The 15,089-nt window shown below is 41.5% G+C and overlaps 1 protein-coding gene across 6 annotated transcripts in view; it reads left to right on the top strand.

Moving 5' to 3' along the window:
* The window catches only part of SAP130 (Sin3A associated protein 130), a 71,692-nt gene that overhangs the window by 20,331 nt on the left and 36,272 nt on the right, over nt 1-15,089 (top strand). For 5 of the 6 annotated variants that reach the window (XM_061183003.1, XM_061183006.1, XM_061183007.1 and 2 more), the window contains 5 exons: nt 59-163; nt 3,759-3,900; nt 5,870-5,991; nt 10,384-10,686; nt 11,504-11,681. In XM_061183003.1, the coding sequence (XP_061038986.1) occupies nt 59-163; nt 3,759-3,900; nt 5,870-5,991; nt 10,384-10,686; nt 11,504-11,681 (850 nt within the window). The remainder of the gene's footprint in view (nt 1-58; nt 164-3,758; nt 3,901-5,869; nt 5,992-10,383; nt 10,687-11,503; nt 11,682-15,089) is intronic. The other variant, XM_061183005.1, reaches the window with a different exon arrangement.

Genomic DNA, 15,089 nt, shown 5'->3' on the forward strand with positions numbered 1-15,089 from the left:
TCTGTAATGTGTGCAGAGAGGCCATTGTTGAAGAATTTCCCTTCTTCTCCTGTTCCAGGATCGGTGTCACACACACAAGCTCCCACGAGTACAATTGTTACCATGACAATGCCCTCACATTCATCCCATGCTACAGCAGTGACCACCTCAAACATCCCGGTTGGTAAGTGGCGTGCAGCCTGCAGATGGAAGCTTACAAGGAATTTTTCAGCCCCGCTGACCAGGTCTTCGTATAGCTGGCTAGTGTTGATTTTTTTTTTAATTGTTAATTTTCAAAGCAACACTGACTTTAACTTTGAGTATTATTTCATATACAGATTTGGCATTTTGATGGTAGGGGGAGAAAAAAGAAGATAACCGTCTCTGAGAGCTCAAAGTAAACTACTTTAACTCCACTTTTGACTTATTCATCAACCTTTACCTTTTCTATGTTTACCTTTTAAAAAAGTAAGTTAACTTTACTGATAAAAGTTTGACAAGAACAACAGGAAAAGCAAGAAAGAAGCAAAGATCTGGAGTGAAGAGACCTCGTACACTGACAGATTGTTCAGGAAAAATCTCTGGGTGATGCAACAGTGGGAAGAATGCTAACCCTCAAGTCACTTCCCCGAGGTTCTTATCTGGGTGCCACCCAAGGTACTTCATGACCATCCTAAAATTCCTTCCAGGCTTTGTTTATTCCCCTTTTAAATATGTGTGTATTTTCAGTATTAAAACATCTTTGAAAAGTTTCTGGCAGCCAAACTTTAGTGATCAAGAGCAGGGATTGGCAAGCTTTTTCCGTAGAGCCGGCTCGTAAATGCTTTAGGCTCTGCAGGCCTCGTGGGTGTGTGCAACTACCTAGCTATGGACAATATGTAAACAAATGGGTGTGGCTGTGTTTCAGTTAGATTTTTTTTATGGACACAGAAATTTGAATTTCATGTCATTTTCAGGTGTCACAAAATAGTCTTGATTTTTCCCCCCCCTGCCATTTAAAAGTGTGAACCCATTGTTAGCTCATGGGCCAAAACAGGCATCAGCAAGGTTTGGCTGGCAAGTTGTCAACGCCTATCGTCAGAGCTGATAGCTCACTGTCACAGCTTCCAAAGCAGAGGCTGTGGCCTATGAGGCAGAACACTTCCTTCTTTAACCCACAAGTCACAGGTTTTAGTTTCTAGTGTTACCTCTGCCTTGGTTCTGTAACAGTGAGTGTGCCATCTTAACTCTCCTTCACTCCCAGAGATGTGGGACAGCTGCCATATTTTTAATCTGCTGTACTTTCAGAAGTAAGACTGCCTTTTGTGAGAGGACGCACTGACATACTCGATGGTCAGAAATCTGGTGACCAGACACAGAAGTGTCCCCCCTACCTGCTGTGTCCCAGCACTGGGGTGGTCCCTCCCTCCCTGCTTCCTTCCTTTGCATGTGTGACAGGCTCCAGCTTCCACAGCCCTCCTAGCAAACTTTGAGGGCACTTTTCCAAAATAACGGTAGGACCCAGGAAACCCTTGCTCCTCTTTTAAATAACTGGGCCATTCCAGCCCTTAAATTGGTACTCAGCCCCACAGATGGCTTTTAGCAGAGAAAATAACTGCGGTCTTTCTCACGTTACTGCTCACTCCAGCTTGGCATTGGAGAAACCAAACTTCTGTCACACCCTCTGAATTTAATTTCACTTCTATGAAGTCTGGCAGTGGGGGTAGGGGTTCGGCATTACAACACTTTTGTTGAAAAAGATCGTTGATTGTTCCATGTTGTCATTTCAGGCTGTTTTCTGGCTATACCTAACAGTGTCATCAGTTATCCGCAGCGCTGTCAAGTCAGAGCCAAGCCCCTTCTTTTCCATTTTTATAGTCGAGAGTCTCACTAGGGAATGTGCAGCTATGAAGAAAATCAGACCAGTAAAGAGGGGCAGCGTACCCTAGGAGGCTGTCTGGTTGCGTCTTGAACCCTCTCTGTGGAGAATTATTTAGAGATCAGTTCTTGTTAATGTCACTGTGTCTTCCTAAGAGTAACACTGTGGAAGTAAACTCACTGAAAGTAGCAGGAGACAAATAATGTTCATTCATTTGGCTAAAACTACCAACTTCTCACCTGTCCTAAGTTACTGTATTGCTGTGTTCTCTAACTCCCCAGCTCATTTATCTTTGAATTTTTACCATTTACTGAATTCTAGATATGAAGATCATTTGACAGAAGTGTCCAAACAGATTTAAACATCTACTTAGTGTGATTGCTTTTGTCAAAGTTCCATCAGGTTTATGCTCTAGTTTTGTTTTCCTCTTGTGTAGTAACCCAGATATTTGTTACATCATAATGGGATCCCTGTACAGAAGGGCCTCAGTTCAGAAGGGAAACCTGATATTAACCCTAGAGCATTGATTTTCAAGTTGAGGGCATAAGAGCTATATTAAAATCACCTAAGTGGCTTTTTCTAAGTGTCGCTCGCTTTCTCCAGGTGAGATTAGATATTGAATTCACCCATTGTTATTAATAGGCATGTGTTGGATCAGGGGAAGAGCCTGATAACCCCAAGCATAGGGTTTTCACCTGCAGTGAATGCCCGTTTCCAATAGAATGCCACCCTTATTTTCTCCACACCTGACAGTGGTCTCAGAATTATAAAAAGCAGAATCAGATGATCCCAGCCTACAGAAAACAGGGATTATCTTTGAAAATAGCCCCAACTTACGATTTCTGCATTATGTTTTTCCTGGAGTTTTTTTTTTTCTAAATAATTCAGGATGTATGGCCCTTTTAATTAGGAAAAAGTAAAGGTATGATTCATGTGTTTGTGTGGTTACCATCTGATGCTTAGCTACTCTGCCAAACACAGCTGCTTTTTTATTGGAAGCATAATTTTCTCCTACCTTTTATGGGCACAGTGAAAACACAGGCTTAGTCACTTTTCCCTCAGCACCCTCTCGACTGACTACTGATGGAAAATACATCATGCCAGCTTCTCTCTGCGTTAGCCAGCAGAGGCCATCCTCGCTGGTCAGACTGGGCATCTCACCCATCATCCTGCAGAAACTTCTCCAGCTGCCTCCCTCAGAAAATATCTGGGCCCGGGGGGGTTGCTGCTTACCTTTGGCGTTCAGTGTGCTGCACCTTGGGTAACGTGGTGGCATCCTCCCAGTCTCTAGTGTTTGCGTGCCTGCCATTGGTATGACTTGGGTCTTTACAGAGAATTAAATTTGAAAACTGTATGATCATTTTGATTTTGCCATAAAATATTATGCAAAGTCACAGGACACTCAGAAAACTTTAGAAATTAAGTGATTTTCTAGAGAAGGCCTCCTCATAGATGAGGAAACTAAGACTTGGAAATTAAAATGACCTTCTCATTACTTATTAGCTACGTAATTACTAATCAGTTATAGGCCTCTGAGAAGAATCTAAGGTGTTTGCCATTTCTGTATTCAAATTTTTGTTGATTTTTTTTTTTTTTTTTTTTAAGTTTTCTCCTTTTAAAAAAAAGGTCTCCAAGAAGCCAGGTCAGGGGAAAAGGGCCTAGTTGCTGATGTTTTTGATGAAGTATTAATGTTGAACCCTGCTTTGACAGATAGCAGTGTAAATATATCAGTGGATTATTGGATTGAAATAATTCAGTTGAACCATAGGTACTCATCTTTTCATTTTTTATTTTGATGAAAACTAAAAATCCAGGCTTCTTATTACTGTTTGCATTCTTAAGATTGTTGCTGGCCAAGAATGTTTTGGCATGCCAATGAAAGCATATGAGCAGTAATGTAATTGGATTATACTTTTTGTAGCTAAGGTGGTGCCTCAGCAAATCACACATACTTCTCCTCGGATCCAACCCGATTACCCTGCAGAGAGGAGTAGCCTGATTCCCATTTCAGGACATCGAGCCTCTCCAAATCCTGTGGCTATGGAAACCCGAAGTGACAATAGGTAGGAGGGAATGTGCCCCATCGTGGCACGAATTGTTTTGATTTTTCAGTGAAACCAATTGTCCCACAAATATGGCACGTATTTCCTTATTTTCAGTTTTTCCCCCTGAAAATCTAATACATTGTGTAATTTCTTTAATTTTATGAAACTGTGCTGTATTTATTCATTCTCCTTTTGATGAATGTTCTAGTATCTTTTTTTTGACTTGTGTACTTCTCTTTTTAATTTATTTTGAGCCATTTTGAGTGTAAGGGTGGCAGCATCGTGACCCCTTATCCCTATTTCCATTTTCATCTCTAGAGAACAAAGCTGTTCTTACTTAACCACAGTACGGGTATCTGAAACGATCCTTTAGCTTTCCATTCTCTTTCATACATTGAAATTTTTGAAGAGTATAGATAGGCCATTGTTTTTGCAGAATATTCTTCAATTTGGGCTTGTCGGATTGTTCCTCCTAGTTAGATTGAGGCTGTGCATTTTTGAAGTGAATACCAGTAGGTGATATGTTCTTCTCACTGTTACTACATCAGAGAGCTCATGCTCTCCCTTTGTCCCATTAATAGTTATCTCAACATTAATTACTTAATGAAGGTGATGCCAGATTTTTCTGCTGTAAAGGTGTACTTTTCTTTTTTGTAAATAACTAATTTGTGTGGAAATACCTTGAGACTGTAAGTGTCCTTATAAGCTTTCACTCAGTAGTTTTGCTTCTATTGACGATTCTTGGCTGAATCAGTTGATGGTTGCAATGTGATGGTTGCAAGATAGTGACTTGTTCGATCATTTTGTTGATATTTATCAGTTGACATTCTGATGTAAAGAAAGTTCATCTATCCCCATTTATTTATTTTGCTGTGTATTTTATTTTTGAACATCTGCATGGGCTCATGGATTTGGTTTTATTTATTCATAATTATAATCCATTACTGTCATCTATTTCGATGCTCAAATTGTCTCCAGGTTCGTCCTTGGGAGCCCCTTCAGACTAGTTCCTGGGTTTTGCTATGTCCTGGTCATTCTAGCCCTTCCTTACTTCTCACCACATTAAGGTACTTGAAACTCTTCCTGAACTTGGTCCCTCCCTCTGAGCCCTGGAATCTGCCATTTCTCCAAGGAGCCCTGGTTCCTTTGCATCATTTAGAAACTAAGATCTAGCCATTAGCTCTGTTTGTTGTTACTGGATTGTCACTTCTTCTAGGCCCTTTCAGCAGGCAGAGGTAGAAAGTATATAACATTTTAAAGACTAAGTACATTCTGGTATCTCTGGTCCAGCTCCATTACCTCCCCCATTCTGTATTTGTATCTCCCTTCTCCCACCCCACAGTGAGAACCTGGTGGAGTGCACATGAAGTAATTTCAGAATTGGATCATTTTTAAATATTCTTGTTTGATTATTGTGGTGTATAGAAATACTTATTAGTTTTTTTCTTTTCTTTTCTTTTTTTTTTTTTTTTTACCAAAGTACAGTTGATTTACAATGTTGTTAGTTTCTGGTATACATCAAAGTGATTCAGTTTTTTATATATATATATGCTATACAGTAGGATCTTGTTGTTTATCTATTTTATATATAGTAGTTTGTGTCTGCTAATCCCAGACTCCTAATTTATCCCTTCCTGCCCCTTTCCCCTTTGGTAACCACAAGTTTGTTTTCTATGTTTGTGAGTCTGTTTCTGTTTTGTAAATAAGTTCATTTGTGTCATATTTTCAATTCCACCTGTAAGTGATATCATATGGTATTTGTCTTTCTCTCTCTGACTTACTTCACTTAGTATGGTCATCTCTAGGTCCATCCATGTTAAAATATTACTCTCTCTAGGTCTGTATCCTTTGATATAATTGTTTGGGATGCAATTTGGGAAACGTTAGTATGGCAGTTAAAAGTAAAAAGAGTTTGTAGGGGATGGGATCATTTGAAAGGAAAGAAGAAAAACCATTTTGGTTCATATTATCTGTGTTCCATCTATAGACCATCTGTTCCTGTTCAGTTCCAGTACTTTCTGCCAACGTACCCACCTTCTGCATACCCACTGGCTGCTCACACCTACACCCCGATCACCAGCTCTGTGTCCACCATTCGACAATATCCAGGTATGAGCCCCACTGTTAAGATGACTTTTAACATTTTAATTTTTGCATGCAATGAGATAGAAATTGATCAGTGAGTATTTCTAGTATGGATTTAATTACTCTAGCTTCTATTTTCAGATTCAGATAAGGCTGAAATCTGAAGCTTTAAGGTTGTAAATCACCATCCCTGACATCTAAAAAAGTTGTTACTTATTAGTGATAGTAGCATGATTTTATCCCACCCTGAGGATAATTATGTTAACAGTTTTTGTTATCCCTTAAAATGGAAGTGCAGTTAAAAACGAATAAAGCTATACTCTTACAGGGCTTCTATTGTTTTGTGGGATATTTGTTGTGTTTTAATGTTAGTCCAGTTATGCTCAAAATTCACTATCCAGTCTGGTGAATAGTGTTCTTTTTGCCAATCCAGAATAAACAATACTACTTAAACCTCAGGGTTGGTATAGTCTTTTCCTGTGGGACCCTCAGCTCACTTCAGGCATAAGAAAGCCAGGTTGTCAGATTGTGGCCATTGCCTGTCTGCTGTGCCGTCCAGGACTGCAGCTGCGCCCACATGTGGCCATTGAGCATTTGAAGGGGATCCGGCACAAAGGAAGAACTGAATTTTTTGTTTTACTTAATTAAAATGAGAGAAATTTCAAATATGTTTGGAGCAACTCAGTGATATGCAACTACTTTTTTCAAAATTGTAGATTTTGTGGAATCAAGATACAAATCGAATATTTCTGAAATTTAGTCTCTGAATTGAGACGTGTTTTAAGAGTAAAATGTACCCTGAATTTTGAAGACATAATATGGAAAAGAGAATGTAAAGTATGTTGTTAATAACTTTTATAGTGATTATATTTTGAAATGATAATTTTTGGATATATTGAGTTAAACAAGATATGTCATTAAAATTAATTTGGCCTGCGTTTTACTTTATTAATGTGGCTACTGGAAAATCTAAAATTGCATGTATGACTTATATTTTCGTTGGGACAGTGCTAGTCTAAAACTTTCAAACACTGAGGTTTTTTTTTAATATATAAATTTATTTATTTTATTTACTTATTTTTGGCTGCGTTGGGTCTTCGTTGCTGTGTGCGGGCTTTCTCTAGTTGTGGTGAGCAGGGGCTACTCTTCATTGAGCTGCGCGGGCTTCTCCTTGCAGCGGCTTCTCGTTGTGGAGCACGGGCTCTAGGTGCGCGGGCTTCAGTAGTTGTGGCTCTTGGGCTCTAGAGCACAGGCTCAGTAGTTGTGGCGCACGGGCTTAGTTGCCCCGCGGCATGTGGGATCTTCCTGGAACAGGGCTCAAACCCATGTGCCCTGCATTGGCGGATTCTTAACCACTGTGCCACCAGGCAAGTCCCAATACTGAGGTTTAAATAGCTTTGAAAATAGGTTCCTCCATCTCTACATTGTTCTATGTGTGTGTTTTGATTTTATTTTTTTTTGCCGGGGGTGGGGGATGTTTGTTTTTCAAAACTTTCTTTTTAAAGGAACTTCATAATGGTGTTTTATTTATTTATTTATTTATTTATTTTGGGGCTGTGTTGTTGGGTCTTTGTTTCTGTGCGAGGGCTTTCTCTAGTTGCGGCAAGCGGGGGCCACTCTTCATCGCGGTGCGCGGGCCTCTCACTGTCGCGGCCTCTCTTGTTGCGGAGCACAGGCTCCAGACGTGCAGGCTCAGTAGTTGTGGCTCACGGGCCTAGTTGCTCCGCGGCATGTGGGATCTTCCCAGACCAGGGCTCGAACCCGTGTCCCCTGCATTGGCAGGCAGATTCTCAACCGCTGCGCCACCAGGGAAGCCCATAACAGTGGTTTTTTATTAACAATCTTATAAAGTAGAATAATGTTTAATTGATTGTTGCCAAAAGTAGGATGCAAAAAGTATCATAGAAGCATGTTGACAATTAGGAAGTAAATTTCATGTGTGTGTGTGTTACACTAATTGCTGAAAATTCTTAAGTCTCTGTATCAGTAACAGCACTTGCCTTCAGGTTCTCTCCTTCATCTACTACCTTGGCCAACTGATAACTTGTATAACAGTGCAGTCATTTTGCTTTTCTGGAGAAGGTCATTCATGACCACTGTGTATTTCTCTGAATGCTAGCCAGCTGAAAAGGGCATGCAGAGTCTCTCTTGACCTAGAATCAACTATGCAGACACTGTCATTCTATATAAACCTTTATTGTAAAAATCCATCATAAGAGCACTACTGTCTCAAGTGTTGGGGATCCTGCCAGTCATCTGTTTCTCTGCATTATTCTCCTTTCATCACTGCCGTAGCCCTGAGAGATACTAACACAGAAAAATGAATAGTACGTTCAATACTTTATTTCTTCCAGGATCGAACTGTCATTGTTGGTGCAGATGAGAGGTAATATATTATTTCTCAGACATGTGAATCTAAACATGGATGGACACAAATGAAAAAATGATTTAGTAACCAGCTTACAGTATCCTATTGAATATTTATTGAAACCCTACTTTATGTAAGGTCCTATGCTAGGCTCTATTTTTAAAGTTGACTTTTAAACAGCTTTCAACAAGCTTAGAGTCTAGTAGGAAGATTAGACATGAAGAGATACTATAATATGCTAAATCTCAAAAGAGGGGCTTGAGCAAAGCCATGCTGCTTCTGAGGTAAGAGGTTATTTCTACTTGAGGAGGTAGGATTGGAGGTCAGGAGTGATTTCCTGAAGGAAGTGACATTTGGAAAGCATCTTTCAGAAAGTATAGGGCAGAGCCGTAGTGGGTTTGGAGAAAAGTACTTTTCTGTCCGTGAATAAAGTATTAGCTAGACTATGTGGTCAGAGCAGAGTGGTTTGGTTTGGGCAGGAGCATAGTGTGAGTGAGAACACAAAGTGTGAAATAAGATTGGATCTTAAAAAGGCTTGGAGTGGTGACTAGACTGCAGGTTCAACAGCAGGCAAATGACCAAAAACTGTTATTTAACAGAAATAGCACAGATACACTTCTCAGGAAGAAGCTATAATGCTCTGGAAATTGTGTATGTATGTATTTTACAAAGGAAGAATTATAAACCGTGACTATAAATTTACATGTACTAACTTTTCACTATATTTTTCTTATGCATAATAATAATTTAAACCTTTATCTCTATGGTTTATAAAACGTTTTCAGTCAGATTATTTTTTAAAAATTGAGGTATAATTGACATATATTAGTATCACATGTACAGCATAATGATTCAATATTTATATATATTGCAAAATAATCACCACAAGTCTAGTTAACATCTGTCACCGTACAGTTAAAGATTGTTTTTCTTGTGATGAGAACTTTTAAGATCTACTCTTTTAGCAACTTCCAAATATACAGTACAACATTGCTAACTATAGTCGTCATGTTGTACGTTACATCCCCATGACTTATTTATCTTATAACTAGAAGTTTGTACCTTTTGGCCACCTTTACCCATTTTGCCCACTCTCCACCCCTGCCTGTGGCACCCACCAGTCTGTTCTCTGTATCCAAGAGCTTGGTTTATTTTTGTTTTCTGTATTTTAGATTCCATATATAAGTGAGATCATATGGTATTTGTCATTCTCTTTGTGACTTATTTCACTAAGCATAATACCCTTTAGGTCCATCCATGTTGTCACAAATGGCAGTATTTCGGGTTTTTCTTCTTTAATGGCTGAGTAATATTCCATTATGTGTGTATGGATATATATACCATATCTTCTCTATCCATTCATCCACTAATGGACACAGATTGTTTCCATATCTTGGCTATACTAAATAATGCTGCAGTGAACATGGGGATACGTTATATCTTTTTCCAGATTGTTTTGATGACCGAGAAGAAAAGTCTTTTGTTTGTTTTCTTTCCACAAACAGTGAGAAATCCCTTCTTTTTTTGTCGCTTCCTGGGAATGTTTTTGTTTTCAGTTTTGTTGTTTGTTTGTTTTTAATATACACAGTAGATGATATGTTTGCCTGATAGATAAAAGGACAAGTTAATTCTCTCTTCAGTGCGTATTTTGGAATTTAAAATTCACAACTACTGTATTTCAGAAGTGCCTGTGATAGTGGTTCTATCAATTAAAGCAAAGATTCTTGACCTGGAGGCATGGATGTATCTCAGAAGTTTTATATTAATTACTTACATAGTTGCCTGGCTCACATTTGGCTTTTAATAAATGATTGCTTTTTTCTCATTTTAATGCTATTTCTAGCAATCTGCAGAGAGATCGTATCAAATTGGTGGAAGTAAGGGGAAGAAAACCTCAACGTATAGAGTTTATGTAGCACTTTTTTTTTTTAAACTGAGAGTTTAGATCTTGAACAGTGGAAAAATTGTTTTGATTTGAGTGTTTTTCTCCTTATGTGGACTGTGCTAATCAAAGCTAACATTTTTGTCACTTTTTGCATCATTTTTAGTTTCAGCTCAGGCTCCAAACTCTGCCATCACAGCTCAGACTGGAGTTGGGGTGGCGTCCACCGTCCACCTGAACCCCATGCAGTTGATGACAGTGGATGCATCCCACGCTCGACATATCCAAGGGATCCAGCCAGCCCCCATCAGTACACAGGGGATCCAGCCAGCTCCCATCGGGACCCCAGGGATCCAGCCAGCCCCCATAGGCACACAGGGAATTCACTCAGCAACCCCAATCAGCACCCAGGGACTTCAGCCTGCGCCAATAGGGACCCAGCAGCCTCAGCCTGAAGGAAAGACTTCAGGTAATTTTAATTTTTTACATGGAAACTGGTGTGGAGGGAAAAGGTACACAGGGTTTGAATCATGATTCTACCACTTGCTGGCCTTGTGGTCTCAAGTAAGCTCGCTAGGCCTTAATTTTCTCTTTGTAACATGAGTTGCTTAGAACTTACCTGTCAGGGTCTTTGTAAGCATTAGAAACTACGTACATAAACAGCCTAACATGCATTTGCACATGGGGAGAAGTGTTCTAAAAGAGCTCTTAGTTGAGAGAGTACATTCACCTTATAAGACTAGCGTTCTCATTCCATTTCAAGATTTTTTTCTTTTTTATTTTTTGGTCGTGCTCCGCGGCTTGCGGGATCTTAGTTCCCCGACCAGGGATTGAACCTGGGCCCTGGCAGTGGAAGTGCGGAGTCCTAAGCACTGGACCACCAGGGAATTCCCTAAGATTTTTTTTGGAGTTGTTTGTAAAGCTGTAAAGATAGACTGGAATGTTGGTACCATTATTAGGAATTGAGAGGTGGTGGTATTTCACCAAAAAACTGTAGCAGAACATTTCTTGCAGTATACTATATACTTTATGTATCTTATCTCACTTATTAGTAATTATGACTGTAGAGCAAAGAAAAGAGGTTCTTAATGGTGCATCAGTAGACTTTGTAACCTCTCCCACTTTGCCATCTGCTTTTGTCCTTATCCCTCATCTTCTTGACATTGGGCAGTCCTAACATGGATACTCTTGATTGTGGTGGTCTGATCGTTGTTCTTTGTCTTATGTGACGTTTTAGTAATGTGACTTGCATTTCCTTCTCTCCGTTGCTCTTTCCTGTCCTCCAGCAGTGGTGTTGGCAGACGGAGCCACAATTGTAGCCAACCCTATCAGCAGCCCATTCAGCGCTGCTCCGGCAGCAACAACTGTGGTGCAGACCCACAGCCAGAGTGCGAGCACCAACGCTCCAGCCCAGGGCTCGTCCCCACGGCCAAGTATACTCCGGAAGAAACCTGCCACAGATGGGTGAGTAGACCCAGAGGGGCCAAGTGACACCTCTACTTCTGGATATAATTGGTGTAAACAGTAGGCAGTAATCCAGTGCTGATAGCAAACTCAATTTCCTCCAAGATAACTTGACCGCCGGGTTATTCAGTAGAGCCTTGCCAAGCTCAGACTGCAGGATGGTAAGAACCCAGGAGTCAGTTGGGTGTCAGTTTGTAAGCATGTGTTGCGTATTACGTACTTTTAGGAGTTCTCTCTGGTTCTGAGAGTTTAACCCTAGAACCCCTAAAGTAGCTTGAACTGAACTCTTCAGGCTTGTCTAGCTAGGCACAGTAATGTGTGCTGTGTATTTTTTCCTCATTGTCCTAAATGAATTGTTGCTCAGGGCAAGCAGTTTCCCAAGTGTATTAAGGGTCATATTTAGTAGCAAATAGTGTTCTGTGTTGTCATATAAGCTTCTGAGTTGGTGGGTCCTAGGTGGGAAGGTATGTGCTCTGCCATAACAGAGACCAGAGTCTCTGTCTTAATAGTAAGTCAGTCCATGACACAGTAACCATATCAATGAAAACACAAGGCAGAGCTTGTAGTTAAGATGGCAGATGGAATATGTACTTCTAAATTTCTCTTCCTCTCAAAACCCTACAGAACTTTTAGTAAAGAGGCTTTTTAAAAAGATTGTAGGGAATTTCCTGGTGGTCCAGTGGTTAGGACGCCACGCTTTCACTGCCAAGGGCGCACGTTCCATCTCTGGTTGGGGAACTAAGATCCCACAAGCCACACGGTACGGCCAAAAATAAGTAAGTGGGTAAGTAAGTAAATAAATATTTTTTGAAAAAAAGATTATAAACCCACAGGGATGGGGAGAATAGGAGAAGACACCAACAGCAACACGACTTTGAAGCTGGAAAGCAAATAGGCAAGTGCTCACTCGCTCCCTTAGCTGTGAAAAAGGTGAACGTTAAGTCTGCAGAGAAGAACGCTGAGAACCATCCTTGTTTAAATTGTGAATCTCCAAAAGGACCAGGAGCAGGAAGAACTGGGGGTAGAAGGCTGGGCTGAAATCTGTCTGAAAAGTGGTTAGAGCCCTGCCTTTCCTTCTCTACCCACACTGTTGGGTGCACTGCCCCTCCTCTCCAACGCCAGTGAACTCTGTAGATGGTCCACTGGGATTAGCCAGCACATTGAAGGGCATGGTGCTGTACCAAAAACGGATTAGGTGACCAAGCCTGTGTGGAGTGCTGAGACTTCTCCCTCGTGGCTGACACGACCCTGGCAGTTGAATTTAACTCTGTTGACAGAAAGTGAGAAGATGAATGTACTCTCCTTCTAGGGTCCATTCCAGCCCGAGGGGAAAGAGCTAAGGATACCAACAGTAGGGATTTAAGGACACTAAGGACAGGGCTCTGATTGCCCTTAAAGTAAACAAGCCCTGCCACAAGCTCAGAGCTTCCAACCAGCTTTTTAGTCCCCCCACTCCTCATCATGAGCGTGCAGCCAAGCATATCAGGTATCTGAGGGTTCTTCTAACGACGCAAGATAGAAGCCACAGTGAACACACTGAAAAAAGCAGCTCGGAAGATGCAGAGGCTAGGCAAGGAGAATAAAACTAAAAACCAAACATAAGAACACATGAACAGAGACAGACACTGTCAGTACCATCTTCAAAGGACAAAAGAAAACTGCATCCATGAAACAGGAAGGCCGTGCTCCACAAAAGGAACATTCCGAGAACAAGAATGTGTCCAGAAATCAAAAACTCAGTAGAAAACTTGAAAAGTAAAACTGAGGAAATCTCTCAAAAGTAGAGCAAAAAGACAAACAGATAGAGAATAGGAGAGAAAAGACCAAAAACTTAAAGAACCAGTTCAGGAGATCCTGCCTCCAAGTGATGGGGTTTCAGCAAGACAGATCAGAGAAGAGGAGAGGGATGACTTAAAAATAATTCATAGAAAATCACCAGAACCGAAGGGTAGGAGTTTCCTGATTTAACGAACCGTGAAATGCTCGGTACAGTAGATGGCAATGGATACAAACTGGCACCAAGATAAAATGTTTTGAAATTTCACAGCACTGGACAAAATGAGATCTGCCCCTTCTCCCATGCTTCGTCACCTCCAAAGTCCCTTCTGCTGTGCCCTCTGAGATCGTCTGTCATCATCTGAGTCCCCTGTGGCCTGACCTCTTCTCTGAGCATGGCTTCTTGCTTTAATTGGAACCTGGCTCTTCTTTGGGGTCTCGACTTCCTCCACTCTCCCCAGGGTGGTGGCTGTCTCTCCCTCCCCATTCCTTCCTGTCACTGGGCCTGGAGGTGGGGTAGCTGTCCTCTTTGGGCCTCACTGCCACTTTCAGGCCCTTCCTTCTCAACAGCAGACATGCTTCCTGGTCTGTATTTAGATTTCATAAAATTTGCAATTGAAAAAGTAGTTTCACATAGCCAGGTTACTCCAGACACACTGAAAATTTTTCCAGTAACTGAATCAAATACCGTTTTTAAATTCAAATTAGTTTAAATGAAATATTGTTAAGAATCTTGCTCGTCAGTTGCACTTGTCACCTTTCAAGTGCTTAGTAGCCCCATGTGGCTGGTGGCTACCTTGTGGGACAGATTCAGGTTTGATTTGGGGTCTGTGTTTGTCCTTCAGAAGGTACATAGTGTCTGGCTGTGTCATACCGTCTTCAACTTTAAAGTAAACAGAAATGATTTCCCAGCTCTCTGGCCTCTCAGTTGCTTGAATGCATCCTCTGCATCCGCCCTCCCTCAGCAGGGCACACCCATGAGTGCTAGCACTCCACGGCACAGAAGTCCGGCAGCTTTTTCTGTACCCTAGGGTCCCACAGCCCGCCTCTCTTTCCACGTCCCTGGCAGCGACTCCCAACAAGACCCAGCTGGGAGCCTTCAGTCTGTTGGTCCTTACCACCCTTTCACTTTTCCTCACTGCCTTTCCTGGCCTCTTTGTCTACTCTCCCTGGTTCAGAGTCTGTGGTCCGTTGCAGTCATTTCCTTGCGTACAGCCTCAGCTTCCCTGTCCTCCTCTTCACGTTGTCAAAATCAGAGTTAAAATCCAACGTTCTGCCTAAGTTGTGTTGTGCCGCTTGCCTGTGTGCAGCAGTGTTGCCTCGTCCTGCTTAACCTCACACACCTCCCCTGGGACCTCACAGCGGACCAGCACAGTCTGCTCTCCTTGACCATTCCTCCAGACACCCGTGTACCTCTGCTGCTTTCCAGACTTCCACGCCTCCTCTCCCACGTTCACTTGTAGCTAATGAATGTGCCGCCTGCTTTTTTCTTTCTGCTATTTTCTTGAGAAAATGGAAACAAGCAAAAGAGAAGTTCACAAACTAGCTATCACATACTTACCTGGCTGCCTCTGTCTCCTGCTCCGCCTCCATCTCTCAGTGGCGAGCTCAGCACTCAGAGGTGAGCTCCGG

Source organism: Eubalaena glacialis, chromosome 1 (genome assembly GCF_028564815.1).
Source record: "Eubalaena glacialis isolate mEubGla1 chromosome 1, mEubGla1.1.hap2.+ XY, whole genome shotgun sequence".
NCBI classification, from domain to species: Eukaryota; Metazoa; Chordata; class Mammalia; order Artiodactyla; family Balaenidae; genus Eubalaena; species Eubalaena glacialis.